Source organism: Lepidochelys kempii, unplaced genomic scaffold, assembly GCF_965140265.1.
Source record: "Lepidochelys kempii isolate rLepKem1 unplaced genomic scaffold, rLepKem1.hap2 scaffold_37, whole genome shotgun sequence".
Taxonomy (NCBI): domain Eukaryota; kingdom Metazoa; phylum Chordata; order Testudines; family Cheloniidae; genus Lepidochelys; species Lepidochelys kempii.
The window spans coordinates 631,598-657,650 of NW_027333638.1; the positions used below are offsets into that span (position 1 = coordinate 631,598).

At 49.7% G+C, this 26,053-nt stretch overlaps 1 protein-coding gene across 1 annotated transcript in view; it reads right to left on the bottom strand.

Moving 5' to 3' along the window:
• The window catches only part of LOC140904590 (uncharacterized), a 565,656-nt gene that overhangs the window by 309,316 nt on the left and 230,287 nt on the right, over nt 1–26,053 (bottom strand). Inside the window, 1 exon segment of the mRNA XM_073327022.1 lies at nt 14,477–14,966. Within this exon segment, the coding sequence (XP_073183123.1) occupies nt 14,477–14,966 (490 nt within the window).

The window sequence follows — 26,053 nt, forward strand, 5'->3', positions numbered from 1 at the left end:
TCAGAATCCCAAGAGGAACACAAAAGAGGAACAATCCTCCTCTGCTTTCATTTACCCCACCGCATCCCTCTCCGCTTCTTCTTCCGCCTACCTAGTGGCTTGATTTCCTTTCAGAGTGGTAGCCGTGTTAGTCTGAATCAGCAAAAACAATGAGGAGGACTTGTGGCACTTTGGAGACTAACAAATTTATTTGGGCGTAATCTTTCCTGGGCTAAAACCCACTTCATCACATGCATGGAGTGGAAAATACAGCAGGAAGAGATATATACAGAGTCCATGAAAAGATGGGGGTTGCCTTAAAATCATAGAAGATCAGGGTTGGAAGGGACCTCGGGATGTCATCTAGTCCAACCCCCTGCTCAAAGCAGGACCAACCCCAACTAAATCATCCCAGCCAGGGCTTTGTCAAGTCCCCTGCCCTCTGACATGTCCTTTCACAGAATCACAGAGTTGGAAGGGACCTCAGGAGGTCATCTAGTCCAATCCACTGCTCAAGGCAGGACCAATCCCCAATTTTTGCCCCAGATCCCTAAATGGCCCCCTCAAGGATTGAACTCACAGAGAACTGTTTGAAATGGGCCACCCTGTTTACCACTACAAAAAGTGATTTTTCCTCCTACTGCTAATAGCCCATGACATGCTAACAAAGAAACAGCCGTGATTTAAAATCTCCACTCAGAAATGGTGAACAACAGCAGAACCCAAAGTAACTGAAGGAAGGGCGGATGATCACAGTTAGGACACAGAATTCAGAAGATGGCAAAGCTCAGAGCCCCGTTACATGGAGTCAGAATGCAATCAGCTCACAATGAGGGGGAGCAAACTCCCTCCCTTGCTCTCTATGCCAAAGTTCCTGTCAGCTCAATGTCCAGGTCGGCTGCTGAGAGGGTTGCAATGGGGTCAGTGAAGGCAGAGGAGGATTGTTCCTCCTGGGTTTTCTTTGTGTTGCTCTGTGATCCTAGTGGAGGAAGCTGACGCATCATTTGAGTTTGTTTCAGTGGCTTGGGTTGGGCTCAGGTTGTGACCCTGAGCACAGGGGTTCCTGCCCGCTCTGCTCTTAGCCGCTCAGGGAATGGACAAAGGAGCAGCTTCAGAAATTGGAGAGAAAATAGCCTAAGGAAGTGTAGCACAGCTGAGAAGAACAACAGCCCCATCTTCTCCCTGGTGGCCTAGTGGTTAGGATTTGGCGCTCTCACCACCACGGCCTGGGTTCAATTCCCAGTCAGGGAAAAGTGACTTTACAGCAAAACACCTTAATTTATTCTTCTCTTGCAATTTGAACAAATTGACGTTTTTTCCCTGACTCCCCCATCTTCTACGTGATCTTGGCAAGGGCTTTGGAGACCATATCAAAATCAAAGCTTCCCATTGACTAGAAGCAGAATATGGGCATGTTTCCACTGTGCACTTTGTTGTCCACAAATAGACAGGTGCAAATTCTTGTTCCCCCTTGCTAGCTAGCCTAACCAATGTTGTAACAACAGTAATAGACACTCAGGTTGACCCAAGATGTCAGTTTTCTTAGAATCATAGAATCATAGAATCATAGAATATCAGGGTTGGAAGGGACCCCAGAAGGTCATCTAGTCCAACCCCCTGCTCAAAGCAGGACCAATTCCCAGTTAAATCATCCCAGCCAGGGCTTTCTCAAGCCTGACCTTAAAAACCTCTAAGGAAGGAGATTCTACCACCTCCCTAGGTAACGCATTCCAGTGTTTCACCACCCTCTTAGTGAAAAAGTTTTTCCTAATATCCAATCTAAACCTCCCCCACTGCAACTTGAGACCATTACTCCTCGTTCTGTCATCTGCTACCATTGAGAACAGTCTAGAGCCATCCTCTTTGGAACCCCCTTTCAGGTAGTTGAAAGCAGCTATCAAATCCCCCCTCATTCTTCTCTTCTGCAGGCTAAACAATCCCAGCTCCCTCAGCCTCTCCTCATAACTCATGTGTTCCAGTCCCCTAATCATTTTTGTTGCCCTTCGCTGGACTCTCTCCAATTTATCCACATCCTTCTTGAAGTGTGGGGCCCAAAACTGGACACAGTACTCCAGATGAGGCCTCACCAATGTCGAATAGAGGGGAACGATCACGTCCCTCGATCTGCTCGCTATGCCCCTACTTATACATCCCAAAATGCCATTGGCCTTCTTGGCAACAAGGGCACACTGCTGACTCATATCCAGCTTCTCGTCCACTGTCACCCCTAGGTCCTTTTCTGCAGAACTGCTGCCTAGCCATTCGGTCCCTAGTCTGTAGCTGTGCATTGGGTTCTTCCGTCCTAAGTGCAGGACCCTGCACTTATCCTTATTGAACCTCATCAGATTCCTTTTGGCCCAATCTTCCAATTGGTCTAGGTCCTTCTGTATCCTATCCCTCCCCTCCAGCGTATCTACCACTCCTCCCAGTTTAGTATCATCCGCAAATTTGCTGAGAGTGCAATCCACACCATCCTCCAGATCATTTATGAAGATATTGAATAAAACCGGCCCCAGGACCGACCCTTGGGGCACTCCACTTGATACCGGCTGCCAACTAGACATGGAGCCATTGATCACTACCCGTTGAGCCCGACAATTTAGCCAGCTTTCTACCCACCTTATAGTGCATTCATCCAGCCCATACTTCCTTAACTTGCTGACAAGAATACTATGGGAGACCGTGTCAAAAGCTTTGCTAAAGTCAAGAAACAATACATCCACTGCTTTCCCTTCATCCACAGAACCAGTAATCTCATCATAAAAGGCGATTAGATTAGTCAGGCATGACCTTCCCTTGGTGAATCCATGCTGGCTGTTCCTGATCACTTTCCTCTCATGCAAGTGCTTCAGGATTGATTCTTTGAGGACCTGCTCCATGATTTTTCCAGGGACTGAGGTGAGGCTGACTGGCCTGTAGTTCCCAGGATCTTCCTTCTTCCCTTTTTTAAAGATTGGCACTACATTAGCCTTTTTCCAGTCATCCGGGACTTCCCCGGTTCGCCACGAGTTTTCAAAGATAATGGCCAGTGGCTCTGCAATCACAGCCGCCAATTCCTTCAGCACTCTCGGATGCAACTCGTCCGGCCCCATGGACTTGTGCACGTCCAGCTTTTCTAAATAGTCCCTAACCGCCTCTATCTCCACAGAGGGCTGGCCATCTCTTCCGCATTTTGTGATGCCCAGCGCAGCAGTCTGGGAGCTGACCTTGTTAGTGAAAACAGAGGCAAAAAAAGCATTGAGTACATTAGCTTTTTCCACATCCTCTGTCACTAGGTTGCCTCCCTCATTCAGTAAGGGGCCCACACATTCCTTGGCTTTCTTCTTGTTGCCAACATACCTGAAGAAACCCTTCTTGTTACTCTTGACATCTCTGGCTAGCTGCAGCTCCAGGTGAAACAAAACCAAAAAATCATTTGGGGTCAACCAAATTCTTTCAGCAAATAAAATATTCACTCAAAAAACTTTCATCCCACTCTATATACCAATCTTTGGAAGTAACCATCTCAGCAAAACTGACCATTAGCCTCTTCCATTCCTGAGGGCTAGCTGCTGTCGTGTTCTAAGCATAGACGATGGGCCTTTCACCTGTTGGCCACTGGTTTCTACCTTGCTCAGGTAGCTACTGATGAAAGGGAATGTGGTTTAGTGGCAGACCTACTTCTATCCCTCTGTCCAACTAGGCGTGTTTGTTTCACACTGCTTGTAAAAATACAATCAATGCATTTTGTTGATACCTAAATCTGGGATCAAGATGAAACATTGTGATTGTAAGTCAATGAGAAAATCTCTGCTGAGTTCGACAGAAGGAAGGTTTTCTCATCAGGTTCTAGCACACGATAAAAGTTCTGAAGGTTCTTAGAGTTTCCAGACACATGGGCCAGAATTTTCAGAAGGTCTCACTCCCACCCCTAGAGCCAGATTTTCAGAAGAACTCAGCTCTCATTTGGGCAATAAACATTTTGGCCAGATTTTCAGAAAGGCTCAACACACTGAGGGCTGAGCTATTTTGGAAACAAAAGGTGGTAGAAGTTGTGGGTGCTGGTTGCTTGGCCGTCTGGCCCACCAGGCAGGAGTTTGAGGTTCAACATTACTTTCTCAGAATGGTAGCAATCATCTTTTATTCCCTTAAAAAGGGAGCAGGGAGATGACATATAAAAATCGCTTGTGCTTTAGAAAGTCTCTAGAAGTTGAAAGAGATATGCCATCTCCACCTCCCTGGAAAGTTCACAACAAGTTAAAGAAAACTGTGATTGATAAGTGGCTTGACTAACAGTGACAGGCTGGCCGAGTGGTCTAACGTGTCAAACTCAAGGCTGTGTCTTTCTGTCATTTGTGTTCTGGGCTCCATATGCAGGTGGGCGTTCAAATCCCCTTCCTGACACAATCATTGCCTTCTACATGAGAAATAGCCTCATTTCAACCTCTCCTGTAACATTACAACACCAACTGCTTCGCATTTCTATGCTAGAACTTGGAGGGAATTCAAAAGTGGTGTATTCAGGGCACCTAGTTGAGGTCACGGGTGGTCTAGTTATAAGCAAAGGTTGTTCAGTCCTGTCTGGGAGGGTAAGCTCTGGAGAACACGGATCATCTGAAGATTACTGAGGGGAAGCAGGAACATCTGATCCAGCCAGTGGAAGACAGCCATCTAGAATCCTAAGGAGATATTTTGGCATCTAGGGAGTGAGAAGTAAATCTCAGAACGGAGAGCTGAGGTGGTGCTGATGACTATTTCCTGCGGCTAAGGCTAAACGGGAGCGTGTACATCTAGGAACAAGGAATGTCAGCCACGTATACAGCAACAGTGGGATCTCAGCTAGGAGTCGAAAGGTCTTTTTACCTCTGTATTTGTTGTGCCCACTTCATCCAGTTCTGAGGTCCCCAGTTCAAGAAGGAGGATGAAACATTTGAGAGGAGAAAGAAGAGCCATGAGAAGGATGAAAGGCTTAAAACCCCCGCCTTGCTGTGATAGTCACGAAGAGCTCAGAAAAGGTTTAGGGGATGACGCTCTCACTCCCTAAGTACCTACATGGGGAACAATACTTACAAACAGGCTCTTCAATCTAACAGACAAATGTATAATGTGAGCCAATGGCTGGAAGTGAAGCTAGACATATTCAGATTGGAAATAAGGCATGCTTTCTGACAGGGAAGGGAATTAACCATTGAAAATCTTACCCAGAGTCCTGGTGGAGTCTCCATTCCTGGAAATTTTCAAATCAAAATTGGATCTATTTTTTTTTAAACTGATCTGTTCTAGTTGAAAAGGAATTCTTCGGGGGCAGGTATCGGGCCCGTGCTAGACAAGAGGTCAGACTGGGTGTTTACGAAGACCCCTTGTGGTTTTAAAATATGGGAAACAAACCCTTAAATGACAAACATTTTATTCTGTGAATCAAAAGGAAGTGCTTCCCCTGGCTCTTTTTCTCATTTTGTAAACAAGGGCTTGGAATTTCAACTCTCAGTGAAGCTTTGCCTTTAAACTGAATTAGGTGAATTTTCCAGCTCTTGATCCTCTGAGTCTAAGGAAGAATCCCTGAAAAGCAGGTGAGGTTTCAGTTCAGAATTTCATAGGTTAATTTGATGCCATCCAAGAGTGAACACTTCGGTAGGGAACAAGTGAGAATTTGTTGACTGAGAAAAATTCCTGGTGAAAATTGGCAAAGCTGTGGATATTTTTAAACATTCCAGTGAATTTACACATGAAGATACAAACAGAGAGAGAAAGAGAAAATCACACACTGAACAGCCCCTTGTAGGCATTAACAAAAATCAGACCCACACACAAACCCACACAGCACACAGAAAATCATAGAATCATAGAATATCAGGGTTGGAAGGGACCCCAGAAGGTCATCTAGTCCAACCCCCTGCTTGAAGCAGGACCAATTCCCAGTTAAATCATCCCAACCAGGGCTTAGTCAAGCCTGACCTTAAAAACTTCTAAGGAAGGGGATTCCACCACCTCCCGAGGTAACCCATTCCAGTGTTTCACCACCCTCCTAGTGAAAAAGTTTTTCCTAATATGCAACCTAAACCTCCCCCACTGCAACTTGAGACCATTACTCCTTGTCCTGTCATCTGCTGTCACTGAGAATAGTCTAGATCCGTCCTCTTTGGATCCACCTTCATTTAGTTCAAAGCAGCTATGACATCCCCCCTCATTCTTCTCTTCCGTAGACTAAACAATCCCAGTTCCCTCAGCCTCTCCTCATAAGGCATGTGTTCCAGTCCTCTAATCATTTTTGTTGCCCTTCGCTGGACTCTCTCCAATTTCTCCACATCCTTCTTGTAGCGTGGGGCCCAAAACTGGACACAGTACTCCAGATGAGGCCTCACCAATGTCGAATAGAGGGGAACGATCACGTCCCTCGATCTGCTGGCAATGCCCCTACTTATACAGCCCAAAATGCCATTGGCCTTCTTGGCAACAAGGGCACACTCTTGACTCGTATCCAGCTTCTCGTCCACTGTCATCCCTAGGTCCTTCTCTGCAGAACTGCTGCCGAGCCTTTCGGTCCCTAGTCTGTAGCTGTGCATTGGGTTCTTCCGTCCTAAGTGCAGGACTCTGCACTTGTCCTTGTTGAACCTCCTCAGATTTCTTTTGGCCCAATCCTCCAATTTGTCTAGGTCCCTCTGTATCTACCACTCCTCCCAGTTTAGTGTCATCTGCAAACTTGCTGAAGGTGCAATCCACACCATCCTCCAGATCATTAATGAAGATATTGAACAAAACCGGCCCCAGGACCGACCCTTGGGGCAGTCCACTAGATACCGGCTGCCAACTAGACATGGAGCCATTGATCAGTAGACATATGTACATAAGGGAAAGCCACACAAAACATACAGAAAAAGCACACAAGACGAAAGCACAAAAACCACATACCAAAAGAATACGAAGCAAAAAACAATTTGCCTGCAAAAATCAGACACACGCACACAAAACTATGCAAGGCATCCACAGAAATCACACAGGACCCACATGCTCATCAACCTGACAGACAAAAACCACATGAACATATCGAAAGCCAGGCAGGGTTTGAGTCTCACAGCCAAGAGGTAGTGCAGGAAGGTGGTTTAGGGAGCAAAGGTTGAGGGGGAAGTCAGGGGCTCAAGAATCACAGGATGGGCAGTGCTCTGGGCTCTGCTTGATGCCTCCTGACACAGGGTGCAGGTGGAGAATGGAGCCTTGTAGATCTGTGGAATCTGTCCTGCACTCTGCAGAGGAAGAGAACCTGGGTGTCTTCTGAGCCGGAATTGTATTTTCCGACGGGCAAGATGAATGGCAGAAGCCATTGCTTAAAGAAAGCTGATGCTTGAACTCACAACCTCAGCATCTGAGTGGACCAGATCATACGTCTGAGGGAAGGGAGCAGAAGGAGACTGCGCCAATTGGAAGGCATGAGATGCACTGTGCTAGGGTTGGGGGTTCCACGACCACCGCTCCCAAGAGGAGGAGGCGGGTGGTGGTGGTCGGGACTCTCTCCTCAGGGAGACTGAGTCATCTATCTGCCATCCCAACCGGGAAAACCGAGAAGTCTGCTGCTTGCCAGGAGCTAAGATTCGTGATGTGACGGAGAGACTGCCGAGACTCATCAAGCCCTCGGATCGCTACTCCTTCCTGCTTCTCCACATGGGCACCAATGATACTGCCAAGAATGACCTTGAGCGGATCACTGTGGACTACATGGCTCTGGGAAGAAGGATAAAGGAGTTTGAGGTGCAATTGGTCTTCTCGTCCATCCTCCCCGTGGAAGGAAAAGGCCAGGGTAGAGACCGTCGAATTGTGGAAGTCAACGAATGGCTACGCAGGTGATGTCGGAGAGGCGGCTTTGGATTCTTTGACCATGGGATAGTGTTCCAAGAAGGAGGAGTGCTAGGAAGAGACGGGCTCCACCTTACGAAGAGAGGGAAGAGCATCTTTGCAAGCAGGCTGGCTAACCTAGTGAGGAGGGCTTTAAACTAGGTTCACCAGGGGAAGGAGACCACAGCCCTGAGGTAAGTGGGATACCAGGAGGAAGCACGAGCAGGAGTGCAGGAGAGAGGAGGGCTCCTGCCTCATACTGAGAAAGAGGGGCGATCAGCAGGTTACCTCAAGTGCCTATACATAAATGCACAAAGCCTGGGAAACAAGCAGGGAGAACTGGAAGTCCTGGCAAAGTCAAGGAATTATGATGTGATTGGAATAACAGAGACTTCGTGGGATAACTCACATGACTGGAGTACTGTCACGGATGGATATAAACTATTCAGGAAGGACAGGGAGGCCAGAAAAAGTGGGGGAGTTGCACTGTATGTAAGGGAGCAGTATGACTGCTCAGAGCTCAAGTATGAAACTGCAGAAAAACCTGAGAGTCTCTGGATTAAGTTTAGAAGCGTGAGCAACAAGGGTGATGTCGTGGTGAGAGTCTCCTATAGACCACCGGACCAGGGGGATGAGGTGGATGAGGCTTTCTTCTGGCAACTCGCAGAAGCTACTAGACCGCAAGCCCTGGTTCTCATGGGGGACTTCAATCATCGTGATATCTGCTGGGAGAGCAATACAGCGGTGCACAGACAATCCAGGAAGTTTTTGGAAACTGTACGGGACAATTTCCTGGTGCAAGTGCTGGAGGAACCGACTAGGGGCAGAGCTCTTCTTGACCTGCTGCTCACAAACCGGGAAGAATTAGTAGGGGAAGCAAAAGTGGATGGGAATCTGGGAGGCAGTGACCATGAGATGGTCGAGTTCAGGATCCTGACACAAGGAGGAAAGGAAAGCAGCAGAATACGGACCCTGGACTTCAGAAAAGCAGACTTTGACTCCTTCTGGGAACTGATGGGCAGGATCCCCTAGGAGAATAACATGAGGGGGAAAGGAGTCCAGGAGAGCTCGATGTACTTTACAGAATCCTTATTGTGGTTACAGGGACAAACCATCCCGATGTGTAGAAAGAATAGTAAATATGGCAGGCGACCAGCTTGGCTTAACAGTGAAATCCTTGCTGATCTTAAACACAAAAAAGAGGCTTACAAGAAGTGGAAGATTGGACAAATGACCAGGGATGAGTATAACAATATTGCTCGGGCATGTAGGAATGAAATCAAAAAGGCTAAATCACACCTGGAGTTGTAGCTAGCGAGAGATGTTAAGAGTAACAAGAAGGGTTTCTTCAGGTATGTTAGCAACAAGAAGAAAGCCAAGGAAAGTGTGGGCCCCTTACTGAATGAGGGAGGCAACCTAGTGACAGAGGAGGTGGAAAAAGCTAATGTACTCAATGCTTTTTTTGCCTCTGTCTTCACGAGGTCAGCTCCCAGACTACTGCACTGGGCAGCACAGCATGGGGCGGAGGTGGCAAGCCCTCTGTGGAGAAAGAAGTGGTTCGGGACTATTTAGAAAAGCTGGATGTGCACAAGTCCATGGGGCCGGATGCGTTGCATCCAAGAGTGCTAAAGGAATTGGTGGATGTGATTGCAGAGCCATTGGCCATTATCTTTGAAAACTCATGGCGAACGGGGGAAGTCCTGGATGACTGGAAAAGGGCTAATGTAGTGCCAATCTTTAAAAAAGGGAAGAAGAAGGATCCGGGGAACTACAGGCCAGTCAGCCTCACCTCAGTCCCCGGAAAAATCATGGCGCAGGTCCTCAAGGAATCAATTCTGAAGCACTTCGAGGAGAGGAAAGTGATCAGGAACAGTCAGCATGGATTCACCAAGGGAAAGTCATGCCTGACTAATCTAATTGCTTTTTATGATGAGATAACTGGTTCTGTGGATGAAGGGAAAGCAGTAGACGTGTTATTAATTGACTTTAGCAAAGCTTTTGACACGGTCTCCCACAGTATGCTTGTCAGCAAGTTAAAGAAGTATGAGCTGGATGGATGCACTACAAGGTGGGTAGAAAGTTGGCTAGATTGTCAGGCTCAACGGGTAGTGATCAATGGCTCCATGTCTAGTTAGCAATCGGTATCTAGCGGAGTGCCCCAAGTGTCGGTCCTGGGGCTGGTTTTGTTCAATATCTTCATAAATGATCTGGAGGATGGTGTGGATTGCACTCTCAGCAAGTTTGCGGATGACACTAAACTGGGAGGAGAGGTAGATACGCTGGAGGGTAGGGTAGGATACAAAGGGCCCTAGACAAATTGGAGGATTGGGCCAAAAGAAATCTGAGGAGGTTCAACAAAGGACAAGTGCAGAGTCCTGCACTTAGGATGGAAGAATCCAATGTACCACTACAAACTAGGGACCGAATGGCTCGGCAGCAGTTCTGCAGAGAAGGACCTGGGGTGACAGTGGATGAGAAGCTGGAGATGAGTCAACAGTGTGCCCTTGTTGCCAGGAAGGCCAATGGCATTTTGGGCAGTATAAGTAGGGGCATTGCCAGCAGATCGAGGGATGTGATCGTTCCCCTCTATTCGACATTGGTGAGGCCTCATCTGGAGTACTGTGTCCACTTTTGGGCCCCACACTACAAGAAGGATGTGGAGAAATTGGAGAGAGTCCAGTGAAGGGCAACAAGAATTATTCGGGGTCTGGAACACATGCCTTATGAGGAGAGGCTGAGGGAACTGGGATTGTTTAGTCTACGGAAGAGAAGAATGAGGGGGGATGTCACAGCTGCTTTGAACGAAATGAAGGTGGATCCAAAGAGGACGGATCTAGACTATTCTCAGTGACAGCAGATGACAGGACAAGGAGTAATGGTCAAGTTGCAGTGGGGGAGATTTAGCTTGGATACTAGGAGAAACTTTTTCACTAGGAGAGTGGTGAAACACTGGAATGGGTTACCTCGGGAGGTGGTGGAATCTCCTTCCTTAGAAGTTTTTAAGATCAGGCTTGACAAAGCCCTGGCTGGGATGATTTAGTTGGGGATTGGTCCTCCTCTGGGCAGGGGGTTGGACTAGATACCTCCTGAGGTCCCTTCCAACCCCGATATCCTAGGATTCTATGATCATTTGGCCAACAACATGCAGCAAAGCACCCAACTCAGTTGCATGAATGCTCTATAAGTCACTACTCAATTATACAGAGACACCAGCATATCTCCCCAGCTCTTAGCCTTGCACCTCAGAAATGTACCATCTTACACGACTCATGGCCTTCTCTTGAAAAGTGTAAGCTCATTAATTAGTTCGCCACTTCATCAAAAATAAAGGGGACATGCACCAGCCTTTGTCATGTGAGCAACTTTCCCAAACACTTTGGACAAACTCAGGAGTAAGTATAAAATATTAAAATAAGTTTATTAACTACAGAAAGTTAGATTTTAACTGAGTCTAACTGTTGGTCACAGAGGTCAAAAGTGGTTACATAAGAAATGAAAACAGACTCCCAGTCTAAACTCTAATTTGAAAATACTAAGCAAGAATTGGATCAAACAGCTTTTCTCACTTACTGGTTGCTCCAGGCAATGTTGAGTTCTTAATACACAGACTGAATTCCCTCTCAGCCTGGGACCAATCTCCGCAGTTCAAATTCTGAGTCTTCCAGACAATCTTCCAGGTGTTGAGATTGGGGAAGAGATAGGCCATGTGGGGGTGTCTTTGACTCTCATACATATTTTTTCTCCAGCTGCTAGGTAGATTCTTGCCGTGATGCTGGGGTTAGTTAGCCCCCAATATGGAGCAGCAGTTTGCCTCCTGCACCGTGTGGTAGGCGTGTCACAGCTCCTTGACTTTGACCCCACAGGGCAGTGTGTCCCTGTCATGGCCCCTTTCTATCATGCATCACAAAATCTGCGTGCGCACCTCGGGAGTTACACCGCAGAAAGCTGCTTTCCTGTGCAGAAACTTGCCCGTGTAGACAAGGCCGCAGAGGACTTCCATAAGAACGCACGACAGGTCACAGACTGGGTCAGACCAATGGTCCGTCAAGCCCAGTGTGCTACCTGAGAGCGACCAGTGCCAGATGCATTGGAGGGAAAGAACAGAACAGGCTTGTTGACCTGCAAGGTGAGGGTCTTTCACCTTTATATTTAACTTCATTGTTGTTGATTCCTACTTATCCTATATCTAACTACCCCTCCTCTGAGGTCTCTGGGCAAATCAGGTGTGAACCACTCCTTTGACACAGACGTGTCCCAATCCAGCTGAACTGAGGCAGAATTTGGGCCAATGTCAGTTTGGAAAAGGCCTGCTTCACCCAGCAGGTTTCTAAAAGTATCCGTTGCTGTGAACCGCATGTCGTGTGGATGTGCGAACTCCAAAGATAGCAAACATGAAAAAAAAACCGCAAAGCCGGTTCTGAGGTTTCCAGAGCCAGGCCTGAGGGTTAAAGAGCTGTGCTCAAAAGGACAAGCGTCTCAGCAGCTATAAAAAGAACTAGTTGCAAAAACAAAACAAAAATTACATGGAAAAAAAACAACCAAACAACAACCACCCAGAAAAGCTCCTATCACTCCCCCATCACCATTGTAGATCTTGACATCTCCTGCCGAATGTGACATCTTTGTTTTGCGAACAAGAGCCCTGGGAAACTCCTGCGAACTCCAAAGATAGCAAACATGAACAAAAAAACGCAAAGCCGGTTCTGAGGTTTCCAGAGCCAGGCCTGAGGGTTAAAAAGCTGTGCTCAAAAGGACAAGGGGGCTCAGCAGCTATAAAAAGAACTAGTTGCAAAAACAAAACAAAAATTACATGGGAAAAAAACAACCAAACAACAACCACCCAGAAAAGCTCCCATCTCTCGCCCATCACCATTGTAGATCTTGACATCTCCTGCCTAATGTAACATCTTTGCTTTGCGAACAAGAGCCCTGGGGAACTCTCTGGCTCACCTGTGTGGGTGGAAGGGGTCTCACACTACGTGGGAAGGCTGCATCATGAGAAAAACCACCTGTGCTCTACTTTCACACTTTCTAATCTTTCAGAGTAGCAGGAGGCGGAAAAGTGAGACACATGCATTAGACTCAAGAGCAAAACTAAGAGACCAAACCACAGACTCTGGACTCAGCATTCATGTATCCTGCAGTCTGAACTTGGAATCTGTTACATTCCCTCATTGGCTACCATCATTTAACCAACACAGAAGTGCTTCTTGTCCAGCAAGGCAGCCAGTTTGGGACCCATAGGCATGGCATGGCTCTGAAGGAATCAGCTGTTTCTCTCTGTGCTTCAGGAAACTTGGGATCCAAATGGTAAAAGACAGTTGTTCCCAGTTTCATCATGGCATCCTTTAGAAGTGTGAGCAATTCTAAAAACAGTTTACCTTGGCCACAGGTCACCATAGCGTCCATCTCTGGGGTGAAAATCAACCACTCAAACCTCTCATTTCTACCTGAGTTCTTCTCAAATCTTTGACCTTAGTTGTAGCAATTTTACACGGCTCTGGCGTAGAATTCTTCACCAACCACAGAACATACCAGTAGCGATAGTGAGGTAGAACTCCCCCAAATATGCCCTTTTGTTTCTTTAATCTGGTGGCACAGATTTAAATAAGGGACTAAATTCAGGTGCAGCTTAGAATCCCTCTAAGACACCAAATGTCAGGTATCTACTCAAAATGGGTGTCTTTCTGCAGCTCTATCACATTCCTCATGGATTCATTTCCTACACATTTACAGCATCTGCCAGGAGTGAGCTGAACAGAAATGTCACTTCCATTTTTCCCATCTCTACCTAGGAAGGGATTGCATTTCCCAAATAAGAGGCAACATGCACCTGATTAGGAAGGGAAGATCTTCAGGAGCAACCTCCTGCAGGGCATGGGCCACAACTGCTTTGGGAGGCAAATGAATGGGTCTTTTGCTTAGTTCCAAATCATTTACTAGAGAATCCTCTTCCCAGCCCCTTCGGGAAATATTGACCTTACCAATTGAAGAACAGGGGGATAGAGATGGTGATGGAGAATCCCTCTGATTTACCCTATGTTCTTCTGTTGTTACAGAGGGGAAAAGACATTTTTCCCTATCCCTTCCCTATTCCTGCTCTTTGTTATACTTCAATATATTTTAAGGGAGGAAAACAGTAGTAAAAATATCTGCCTTCAGGAAAACCTGAAGCAACAGCGCTCTGATGAACTGTGACAACTGGGAATGAAACAATATGATCCTGGTGGGGGAACTTGATGACTAACAATTGTTTTTAAATGGGGGAACAGTATAACTGTGATGCTCAGGCTTTGTTTAGACTAGGACATGTGATGGAGTTTAGGTCAGGTCAAGGGGAAAGCTAATGCCAACCACTGCACCTCGGCTGCATCTGCACGACAACTGTAATTGTCTTTTAACACCAAGATCACTAACTTGAGCAGCCAATGCCATGTACAGTCCTAGTGGATGTAAGGCACGGGTAGTTTTTGCCTCAGTGTAGCTTGTTGGGAACAAACCTCTCTCCCCCACCTGGAGCTGATGAACATTCCTGGCTGGAGGGACACACGCTCCTTTGACCCAAAAGGAAAGGAGTTGATAGAAAACATCTATCATCTAAACATCTATAACTAAGTGGGAATTACAAATGTGATTTAAAAGAAAAAAATACCTTTGGCCAGCCCTAGTCAAGGCATTTGTTACAGATCACTCCCATGTGGATTTTCTGATGTCTAATAAGGGTTGAGCGCTGATTGAAGCTTCTCCCACACTCAGAGCACGTGTAGGGCCTCTCTCCTGTGTGGATTCGCTGATGTGTGATAAGGGCTGAGCTTTGATTGAAGTGTTTGCCACACTCACGGCATCCATACGGTTTCTCACCCGTATGGATTCGCCGATGTCTAATAAGGTTTGAGCTCTGCTTGAAGTGTTTCCCACACTCAGGGCATCCATAAGGTTTCTCACTCGTGTGGATTTTCCGATGTGTAATAAGGTGTGAGCTCTGCTTGAAGTGTTTCCCACACTCAGGGCATCCATAAGGTTTCTCACCTGTGTGGATTTTCCAATGTGTAATAAGGTGTGAGCTCTGCTTGAAGTGTTTCCCACACTCAGGGCATCCGTAAGGTTTCTCACCCGTGTGGATTCTCTGATGTGTGAGAAGGCCCGAGCTCCCTTTGAAGCTTTTCCCACACTCGAGGCATGTGTAGCGTGTTCCTTCCAAGTTCATTCTCTCACGTGTAATAAGGTCTGACTGGCTACCGAAGTTTTCCTCTGGCCTCTGCTGACTCTCACAGGCTTTTGTTTTTTCTGGGCGTGCACAGCTCCCAGAATCATTCCCTTTGGACCTTCCTGACAACATGCCATGGGCTTCTACTCGCTCAGCATCTTCCTGCTGGGGTTCCTCCTCGTTTTCACTCACCATCCCAACACCTGATGGGAGACCGAGAGAATCCAGACGTAAGTCTCTGCCTGCGCCAGAGAGAAAGGAAATCTCAGAGAGAAGAATGGGAAAAGGGATGAAGGAACCAAAATGTGTACAGGACAGATCAAACCTATCAGGAGCTTATTTTCCCTTCAACCTTCCCCAGAGGAGAGAAAGGAAGGGATCAGTTCTGGGTCCGTATCTCAGAAGAAATCTCAGGGGACAGCAAGATTGGGGAGGGACCTGCTGCCAGTTGTCAGTCAGGATAGGTGGGAAGCCATGAGTGACCTCTGCCTAACGATTCTACATCTGCAGGGAACAATCCAGAACTTGGAGAGCTCACAAGGTCTTTGTAGGGCATCCCAAATGTTTCCTGTATTCACCGACAGTTTTGGCGTTGGTTTAACCAATGCCTCACCTATGCAGGGAGCTCTCGGGAGCACTTTTTTCTTAGAGCCATGAAGGTCTGGGACGCACGACTCCTCCCCTCGTTCCAGCTGCGAGATCACATCAGTTCTGGAAACTGGAAACCCTGCTCAAGGCAAAGAAAACAAGGGAGGTCAGTGGAATTTGTGGGATACTTGTCACAAAGAATATTCCATGCTTTTAAGCCCAGCTCACTTTTAAGTAGTAACGTCCCAAGGCCGGCTTCCTTGGCTCAAAGGGCCAGGAGATGATTATTATAAATCATATTCATTACCTTAGTGCCTAAGGGCCAACTAACAGTGGGTCCTCATTTTGCTAGGCACAGTACAAACCGAGAAGCGTTGATGGCCCATGCCCTGAAGAAGTTACAATCTAAATAGACAAGGCAGACACAGAATGGGGAAAGGGGTAGAACCCACCAGCAGAGTGAACTCCGTGAAGGCAGAGTGGCAGATCTGATCAACACAGGCCTAGATCTTGAGACTATCGGATTTAATGTTACAACCAGGGCCAGTGTTTTCCGGAAATTGTCGCTAGGTCTGCATTTTTTCCCAAAATTACTCTTTGTTTCTGGAATCACCGTTAATATCCGGAATTGCTGATCAGAGGGTGGGTGGGGCATGCAAGGTCACAATCCCCCAGATTTCTCCCTGGAGACACCCGTCTCCTCCCCAGGGCACAGGCTGGCTGCGGTTGAGACTTGATGCCGATTTCTTCCCTCCTCATACAAGTCTGGGATCGGCAGTGGGACGCCAGGCTCTCTCATCATGCTGCAGAGAGGACGGCAGTCACAGCTGCTCGCGGCCGTGTCCACAGCACCTCTCCCCTGCTCATCTGCCCTGTACACAGCTGGTTCATGCCCCGTCTCTCCAGCGCACAGCTGGCTCTAGGCTCTCAATGCCCAGTATCTGAGCCCCACCGCCCCCACACAGCCGGCTCCTGTCCCCTCCCCGCAAGGCACTTTCAGGCTTGAAAGGATTAGATATTGCTCACGTTTGTCAATTACTCTCTTTTCATTGCCTGCAAACTCTTGCCCTAATTATGACTGTTATCTGTATATCTAAGCCAGCCCTTGAAAGCATGAATTCTTCACAGACTATGATGCCGAGATGCGCCACATGATACCAGGAAGGGCTGCGGGATGGGTTTCCTGTGCAAGCTGGTATCGCTACGGGGTGATGAATGCCAGATCTCAAGGCTGGTTATGCAGAGCTCCACCTTTTGAAGCTTTACCCAACGCAGAAAGGGGTAGTGACGGATTTCCCCTCATTCAGGAGACTGAAGACAACAGACTTTTGGGGGATAAACAGCTGAGTTTGAGCTGACTGAGGGGGGTCTTTCTGGGCTACAAACTCACAGGACCTGATAACCACCAGGAGGTAACCCTTTAAGAAAGGTTTTAATACACTTTGGAACTGATCAGGGATTCCCATGAGGACCGCTGAGGGAATGAAGGTAAACACACATTTGGATGCTCTTCTTGTTTTATGAGAACGGGAACAGGAAGGGCAGGGATATCACTGAATGCAGGATCTCAGCAGGACGAGGTGTCAGGATAGCACCATATTGCAGCCCATTGGAAAACATAATCCCAACTACACATACAAAATGATGGGCTCTAAATGAGCTGTTTCCACTCAACAGAGGGATCTTGGAGTCACTGGGCACAGTTCTCTGAAAACATCAACTCAGTGTGCCACGGCAGTCAAAAAGCAAAGAGAATGTTGGGAATCATTCTGAAATGGATAGATAAGAAGACAGAAAATATCCTATCGCCTCTATATAAACCCATGGTACACCCACATCTCGAATACTGCCTGCAGATGTGGTTGCCCCATCTCAAAAAAAGATATATTGGAATTGGAAAAGGTTCAGAAAAGGGCAACCCAAATGATTACAGGTATGAAACTCTTCTGTACGGGGAAAGATTAAAAAGACCGGGACTATTCAGCTTGAAAAAGAGACAAAGGGGGGATATGAGAGAGGTCTATAAAATCAAAACTGCCGTGGAGAAAGTAAATAAGGACGTGTCATTTACTCCTTCTCATAACACAAGGACTAGGAATCACCCAATCAAATTAATAGGCAGCAGGTTTATAAGAAACAAAAGGAAGTATTTCTTCACACAACGCACAGTCAACCTGGGGAACTCTTTGCCAGAGGACGTTGTGAAGGCCAAGATTATAATAGGGTTACAAAAAAAAAAACAAAAAACACCATGAGAAATCTATTGAGGACAGGTCGTGAATGGTTATTAGCCAGGATGGGCAGGGATGGTGTCCCTAACTTCTGTTTGTCATAAGCTGTGAATGGGTGACAGGAGATGAATCACTTCATGATTCCCTGTTCTCTTCATTCCCTCTGGGACACCCGGTGCTGGTCACTGTCGGAAGACAGGACACTGGGCTAGATGGACCTTTGGTCTGTCCCAGTGTGGCCGTTCTTAAATAAAAGGGAACCTAGTGAGTTCAGTGCAATGGGAGGGAGTAGGAAAATCCCTGGGTGTGGAGAACACTGGGAAATTAGAAACTATCATTCACAAGCAACAGACTCTAAATAGTCTAGAAAAGCAGAATGTGAAAAATAAGAATCGGGGTCATGTGACTTCAGGAATGAGGGACTCAAAAAACCAAGTCTGCAGAGAAGAGAGATTGTGGCTATTGCACATGCGGATGGGGGAGCAACTCTCCAGGTCTCAAGGATTTTCACCAGCAACCAAGGCCATTGTCCCATGCACGGGGCAATCCGGAGCAGTGAGGAGTTGTGTCATCTGTAATCCTGGCTGAGTTTCAATGCTCTGCTGCTGGAGCTCCCTTGTCTGGATTCCCCCAGATTCTCGGAGATGCTGCCCCGAGCAGGGTCTAGGGAGAGATCTCTTGTAGGAAGCCCAACACCCTCCTCCTTGTGAAAAGGAAAGGAGGACTTGTGGCACCTTAGAGACGATCCAATTTATTTGAGCATAAGCTTTCGTGAGCTACAGCTCACTTCATCCGATGCAAACTGTGGAAAGTGTAGAAGAGCTTTTTATATACACACAAATCATGAAAAAAATACCACCTCCCACCCCACTCTCCTGCTGGTAACAGCTTATCTAAAGTGATCACTCTCCTTACAATGTGTATGATAATCAAGGTGGCCCATTTCCAGAACAAATCCAGGGTTTAACAAGAACGCGGGGGGGGGGGGACGGAAAAAACAAGGAGAAATAGGTTACCTTGCATAATGACTTAGCCACTCCTAGAGCTGGATATAAAGCAGGGGAATCTCCCCTAAGCCTGACTGGTGGCTTCCCCCTTCGTATTTCAAGGCACCCGCTGGTTAGTTGGGTCAAGCTCCAGCACTACGAGTCTGGTCCTTTTTCCCAGCCCCATCTAAGTAGGTTATTTTCTGTTCACCAGATTGGAGCATTTCCACCTCCGAACCTTATGGGTCTCTTCCCAGAATCTAGGCCACTTATTAAACAACTCCCAGCAGGTCTGCCACCCCCTGGCCTCCTCCCTTTCTCCACCCTGTGCATTTCGTGCCCCACTCCAACCTCCAAACCAGATGGTGCAAACCTTCCCCTCTCCCGTGTATTTGCTGTCCCTCTCCCTCCTGCAGGAACAGATCAGAACCCCCCACAATAATCCCTACCTGAGCTGGCTCCTCTGCAGCCATGTCGCTCCCTTGTCCCATGGGAGGACGGGATGAACCAGAAAGAAACATGAGCGTCGTTCTGCAACCTGGCCGGGCAAGAAGGGCTGTTGTGGAAGTTTAGGAACGGGCATTAGATCATTTCACATCACGCTTCCCCCAGGCTCTTTCCCTGCAGAGTGAGATCCGAGATTCTGCCGTGCTGAGAAAATGCTCAATCTCTGGATTACAGCAGAGACCTGGCCCCTCCTGCCAGGCTAGGCCCACAGACACACTTTTAACCTCCTTTCTCCCTCCCGCATCCCAAAACAAAGTCTCTGAACGCAATCCTAGAAAAAAGCAGAACCAAAGGAGTCCCTTTCGAGGATTCCCTCTGACACTGACCCCACGGCAGCCACACCCCAGCAGGAGGGACATGGAGTCAGGAACTGGGTTTTCCTCTCTCTCATCCTCGTCTTGTCCACAGGAAAGTGATTCTCCCCACAGTGCAGTAATACATCTGTCTGGGCAGATGAGAGAGCTGGAAATCTCTTTCAAAACTCTTTTATCCCACGGACCCTGTCAGTCTCTCTGTCTCCTTTTCCCTGTGCCCTCTCCATGCCTGTCTGCTAGGAAACTCTCATTCCTGGGTTGTTTGCTCCCCCATGGCTGGATTTGCTCCTGCAAATGGCAGGAGAAATGGGGTGGGGGGCTGTTTGTGTAGAGTCATTTTATAGTCCCTCACTGCCTGCCTGGGATTTCCCCATTGCCTGCCTAGGACCCCCACCTGCCCTCCACCAGGATCTGCCAGCCCATTTGCCTGGGACCCCCTCCTCCGGCCAGGACCCCCTGACACTTTACATGTGGACCCCTCACTCTGCACCAGGGACCGCCCCACCACAGCGCTGTGCACTGGGCATGGCAATGGTCCCAGGAGCCAGCTGGGCAATCCCAGGCAGAGCCCCTGGCACAGCACCGGGCAGCGTCTAATCCCCTGCCCCACCTGCCCAAGAGACCCCCACCCCCACTGGTCTGCAGCCAACAGGCCCCCAGCGATACCCACCTCCAAGACCCATAGCCTTAGGGCTGGGCACATCAGAACTACCCCCCGAAACCCCAAACCCTCCAGAACCCACCTACCTGACTTGGGTCCCCCCTGCCCAGCCACCCAGAGGCCTCCCCCTACCACAATGCCCCTTCAGCTCCCGCTGCAATCTCCCCACACAGACATGCACCCCCAGCAACAATGTTCCCTCACAGTGTCTGACAAGTGGACAGAAAGTTATCACAACCCCCTGCTGGCCAGTCACACAGGCAGGGGGAGCCCAGGGGGACGCCTCTTTAACAGGAGAAGGGAAGCCATGGAGGGCCAAAATAAGTAAGACATTTCCATACTCTGTCACTAGCAAATAATGGCCACCATGGATCCACCCCAGAGGTGGCTACATCTTTGCACTGCGGGAAGCCCCCCCTCACGGAGACCCTTTGTCATGGGGTTTGGGATATTTCTGAACCACGCTGCACTCAGAGGGACCTCCTCATCCCGTGCCATCTGGAGAAAAGAAAAGGGTCCAGCCAACTCTACTGTTACCAACTGGGAACACCCATCCCCCAAACAGCGGGAGGCCCTTGGCTTTGATGGGTATTGAATATATGGCTAGTCTCTTTTATCAGCAAACATTTTTAACAGAGAGAAAGGAGGGAACAAATGATTCTCAAAGGAGAGGGAAAGATGATCATTGTTGCAGGGGGGTTAATTTCCCAACCAGGACGGAGAAGGACTCAGGGCGACAGGTTCCCCCCAAAGAAGGACAAGTTGCTAGGATTTAGAGACATGGGGAACAGCCCCAAACCCAAGAGGATTTTTAATTGACATTTGATAATGACATCGTAAGAGGGAAACCTGAGATTTGAGATCAGTGTTCAGAAATGAAAGAGAAAGGGTGGAAATCTGAGGGATTTTGGATCCATTTATGCAAATTATAGAGAGGAAAGTGGAAAATGAGAGGGATTTTAGAGCAGTTGTTGATAGGAGGTAAAAGCTGAGTGTATTTCCCACCACTATTTGGTCAATGAATAGAGCGGAAATGGGCAACATTGGCAAACGTTTGAGATCCATATTCAGGAATCTGAGAAAAGGTGTAAATCTGAGATTTTCGTCGTAATTTATAATTACAGAGACAGGGAAAGCTCTCAGGGGCATATTCAATTAGAAGTAGACAACTAGAGTAAAAGTGGGGCAAACGTTGAGGGTATTTTTGAGGAATCTTTGAGACGTACAGAGAAAACGTGTCACAAACTACGCAACTGAGAACATGGGATAAACGCCAGGACCGGGGGGGCTTTTATGTGGCTATTAAAGAACTAGCTGGAAAAGGGGGGACCGTTTGTGATATAAAATCCAGCCTGTCCAATACATAAGCAGAAAGTGATGGTCCCCCCCCCACGGCCCCCGTTCACCTGGGCAGCAGGGAGCCCTCTGAGGGGCTGACTGAAGGGGCCGGGGGGGGCGCTGGAGGGCTCCCTGGGGGCGGGGAGGGGGCGGCAGTGGGGGATGGGCAGGTAGGGGGCAGAGAGTCACTTTCCTGCCCCCCCCGCCCAGCGCTCCCCCACCGGGGTCTCCCACTCACCGGAGCACGGGGGGGTTAATGACGGGCCCCACCCCGCACAGACCCCGGAGGGGAGCCGCAGCTGCTCCTCCTACAGGTCCGACACGAGGCAGCGCCTGGTCTGCTCCGGGCTCCGCCCCCAGACGCTGCCCCGCCCCCGGTCTGCTCCATGCCCCGCCCCCCGACGCTGCCCCGCCCCCGGTCTGCTCCAGGCCCCGCCCCCAGGCGCTGCCTCGTGTCGGGTCTCTCGGAGGAGCAGCTGCGGTTCCGCTCCGGGGTCTGTGCTGAGGGGGCCCGTCATTAACCCCCCCGTGCCCGGCCGGGGGGGGCTTTCTCCAGCTGGGACCCGGCCCCGGGCTCTGCCCGCCCCCGACCCGGTGAGTGGGAGACCCCGCGGGGGGGCAGGAAAGTGACTCTCTGCCCCCGGCACGGCTGGGATTGGGGGGGGCAGAGACTGGGGCCCGGCGGGCGGGGTCCCTTGGGGGGTGTTGGGGGGAGAAGCCGGAGTTGCGGGGGGGGGGGGGGGTTGAACTGTCTCTGTGCAGCCAGGAAATTCCCGGGGGGAAGTGGGGGGCGGCGGGGGAGTTAATTGGATCCCCTTCCCCCCCCACGGGCACAAATGCCCCCCAGTTTTCCCCTTTTCCCTCTCGGTAGCTCCCACCTGGTTGTAAACTCCCCCCCACCCCCCATTGATCCGCTCTCAGGTCTCCCCTGATCCCCCCCCCCGTCTCTCCCTCCTCCTCACATGTCCATTGAAACTCTCCTCCCGTGCGGGGGGGCGGGATTTCCCTCCCCCCCGTTTTATCCGCAGCGATTTGTCCCGGTGTCGGTGGGAAGTTGGAGCCCGGAGCCATCCCCCAACCTGGCTGCCCCGGCGTGGGGGTGGGAGGAGACGCCGGGTCTCTGCCGGGGCGGGGAAGGGAGGGGACGTGTCCCCCATGGGGCTGCCCCCGATCCCGGCTTCCCAGTCCCACTTGATGCCCCCAACTGCCGCACCGTTGCCCCCAGCCCCCACCTGCCCCCCACCTGCCCATCCCCCACTACCGCCCCCTCCCCTCCCCCAGGGAGCCCTCCAGCTCCCCCCCCCGCCCCCTTCAGTCAGCCCCTCAGAGGGCTCCCTGCTGCCCAGGTGACCGGGGCCGGGGGGACGAGGACGATCGCTCTCTGTTTATGTTTTGGACAGGCTGGATTTTATATGACAAACGGTCCCCCCTTTTCCAGCTAGTTCTTTAATAGCCACATAAAATCCCCCCCGATCTTGGCGTTTATCCCTTGTTCTCAGTTGCGTAGTTTGTGACACGTTTTCTCTGTACGTCTCAAAGATTGATAAAAAAGTTTGCCCCACTTTTACTCTAGTTGTCTACTTCTAATTGAATATGCCCCTGAGAGCTTTCCCTGTCTCCGTAATTATAAATTACGACGAAAATCTCAGATTTACACCTTTTCTCAGATTCCTGAATATGGATCTCAAACGTTTGCCAATGTTGCCCATTTCTATTCATTGACCAAATAGTGGTGGGAAATACACTCAGCTTTTACCTCTGTGACAAAGTGGAACTGTTCTTAATGTTTCCTCTGAATAGTGTGGGGTTGCCTCAGTTTCCCCTAGGCAGTTCTTAAGTATCTAGGTGGTGGGATAAGGGTGTATGATCCTTGCAGAGCCCTAGAGGGCAGGTGTGTGCAGGAGTCTGGACACAGAGAATGGCCGACACCCTGTTTCCTGGCCACTGATGGCCTGGGCCCTTCCCCCCTGCAAGGTGAGAGCTAAAGGGTTGGAGAACAAAGGAATCCGGTGACCTCCTGGCCCGGGAAAGGAACAAAGCCCAGAGGAGGAGGGGCTGGAGGGAGTTTCAGTTGGGGGCTGGCTGGGACATGGAGTGAAGGGCAGACGTGGTTGTCTGGCTCACTGCCCCCCCCCAAAATGGCCCCAGCTGAGGGGTCTTGTTGTCTGCACCTGCAAGCTCTGTTTTAGACCATGTTCCTGTCATCTAATAAACCTCTGTGTTACTGGCTGGCTGAGAGTCCCGTCTGACTGCGGAGTTGGGGTGCAGGACCCTCTGGCTTCCCCAGGAGCCCCGCCTGAGTGGACTCGCTGTGAGAAGCGGACGGAGGGGCAGAGGATGCTGAATGCTCCGAGGTCAGACCCAGGAAGGTGGAAGCCGGGTGAGCTGTGTGTCCTGAAGACAGGCTGCTCACAGAAAGGAGACTGCCCCAGAGTCCTGCCCAGCTTCCTGGGGAGCACTTCCAGAGCATCGCCCAGGGACTCCGTGACAACCTCCTATCAACAACTGCTCTAAAATCCCTCTCATTTTCCACTTTCCTCTCTACAATTTGCATAAATGGATCCAAAATCCCTCAGATTTCCAACCTTTCTCTTTCATTTCTGAACACTGATCTCAAATCTCAGTTTTCCCTCTTACGATGTCATCATCAAATGTCAATTAAAAATCCTCTTGGGTTTGGGGCTGTTCCCCATGTCTCTAAATCCTAGCAACTTGTCCTTCTTTGCGGGGAACCTGTCGCCCTGAGTCCTTCTCCATCCTGGTTGGGAAATTAACCCCCCTGCAACAGTGATCATCTTTCCCTCGCCTTTGAGAATCATTTGTTCCCTCCTTTCTCTCTGTTAAAAATGTTCGCTGATAAAAGAGACTAGCCATAGATTCAATACCCATCAAAGCCAGGGGCCTCCCCCTGTTTGGGGGATGGGTGGTTCCCAGTTGGTAACAGGAGAGTTGGCTGGACCCTTTTCTTTTCTCCAGCTGGCACGGGATGAGGAGGTCCCTCTGAGTGCAGCGTGGGTCCAGAAGTATCCCAAACCCCATGACAAAGGGTCTCCGTGAGGGGGGGCTTCCCGCAGTGCAAAGCTGTAGCCAACTCTGGGGTGGATCCACGGTGGCCATTATTTGCTAGTGACAGAGTATGGAAATGTCTTACTTATTTTGGCCCTCCATGGCTTCCCTTCTCCTGTTAAAGAGGCGTCCCCCCGGGCTCCCTCTGCCTGTGTGACTGGCCAGCAGGGGGTGGTGATAACTTTCTATCCACTTACCAGACACTGTGAGGGAACACTGTTGCTGGGGGGTGCATGTCTGTGCGGGGAGATTGCAGCGGGAGCTGAAGGGGCATTGTGGTAGGGGGAGGCCTCTGGGTGGCTGGGCAGGGGGGACCCTGGTCAGGTTGGTGGGTTCTGGAGGGTTTGGGGTTTCAGGGGGTAGTTCTGATGTGCCCAGCCCTAAGGCTATGGGTCCTGGAGGTGGGTATGGCTGGGGGCCTGTTGGCTGCAGACCAGTGGGGGTGGGGGTCTGTTGGGCAGGTGGGGCAGGGGATTAGACGCTGCCTGGTGCTGTGCCAGGGGCTCTGTCTGGGATTGCCCAGCTGGCTCCTGGGACCATTGCCATGCCCAGTGCACAGAGCTGTGGTGGGGCGGTCCCTGGCGCAGAGTGAGGGGTCCTCCTGTAAAGCGTCAGGGGGTCCTGCTGGCCGGAGGAGGGGGTCCCAGGCAAATGGGCTGGCAGATCCTGGTGGAGGGCAGGTGGGGGTCCTAGGCAGGCAATGGGGAAATCCCAGGCAGGCAGTGAAGGACTATAAAATGACTCTACACAAACAGCCCCCCACCCCATTTCTCCTGCCATTTGCAGGAGCAAATCCAGCCATGGGGGAGCAAACAACCCAGGAATGAGAGTTTCCGAGCAGACAGGCATGGAGAGGGCACAGGGAAAAGGAGATAGAGACTGACAGGGTCCGTGGGATAAAAGAGTTTTGAAAGAGATTTCCAGCTCTCTCATCTGCCCAGACAGATGAATTACTGCACTGTGGGGAGAATCACTTTCCTGTGGACAAGATGAGGATGAGAGAGAGGAAAACCCAGTTCCTGACTCCATGTCCCTCCTGCTGGGGTGTGGCTGCCGTGGGGTCAGTGTCAGAGGGAATCCTCGAAAGGGACTCCTTTGGTTCTGCTTTTTTCTAGGATTGCGTTCAGAGACTTTGTTTTGGGATGCGGGAGAGAGAAAAGAGGTTAAAAGTGTGTCTGTGGGCTTAGCCTGGCAGGAGGGGCCAGGTCTCTGCTGTAATCCAGAGATTGAGTAGAGAGTTGACACTTTGGATGGGCTATCACCAGCAGGAGAGTGAATTTGTGTGGGGGGCGGAGGGTGAGAAAACCTGGATTTGTGCTGGAAATGGCCCAACTTGATGATCACTTTAGATAAGCTATTACCAGCAGGAC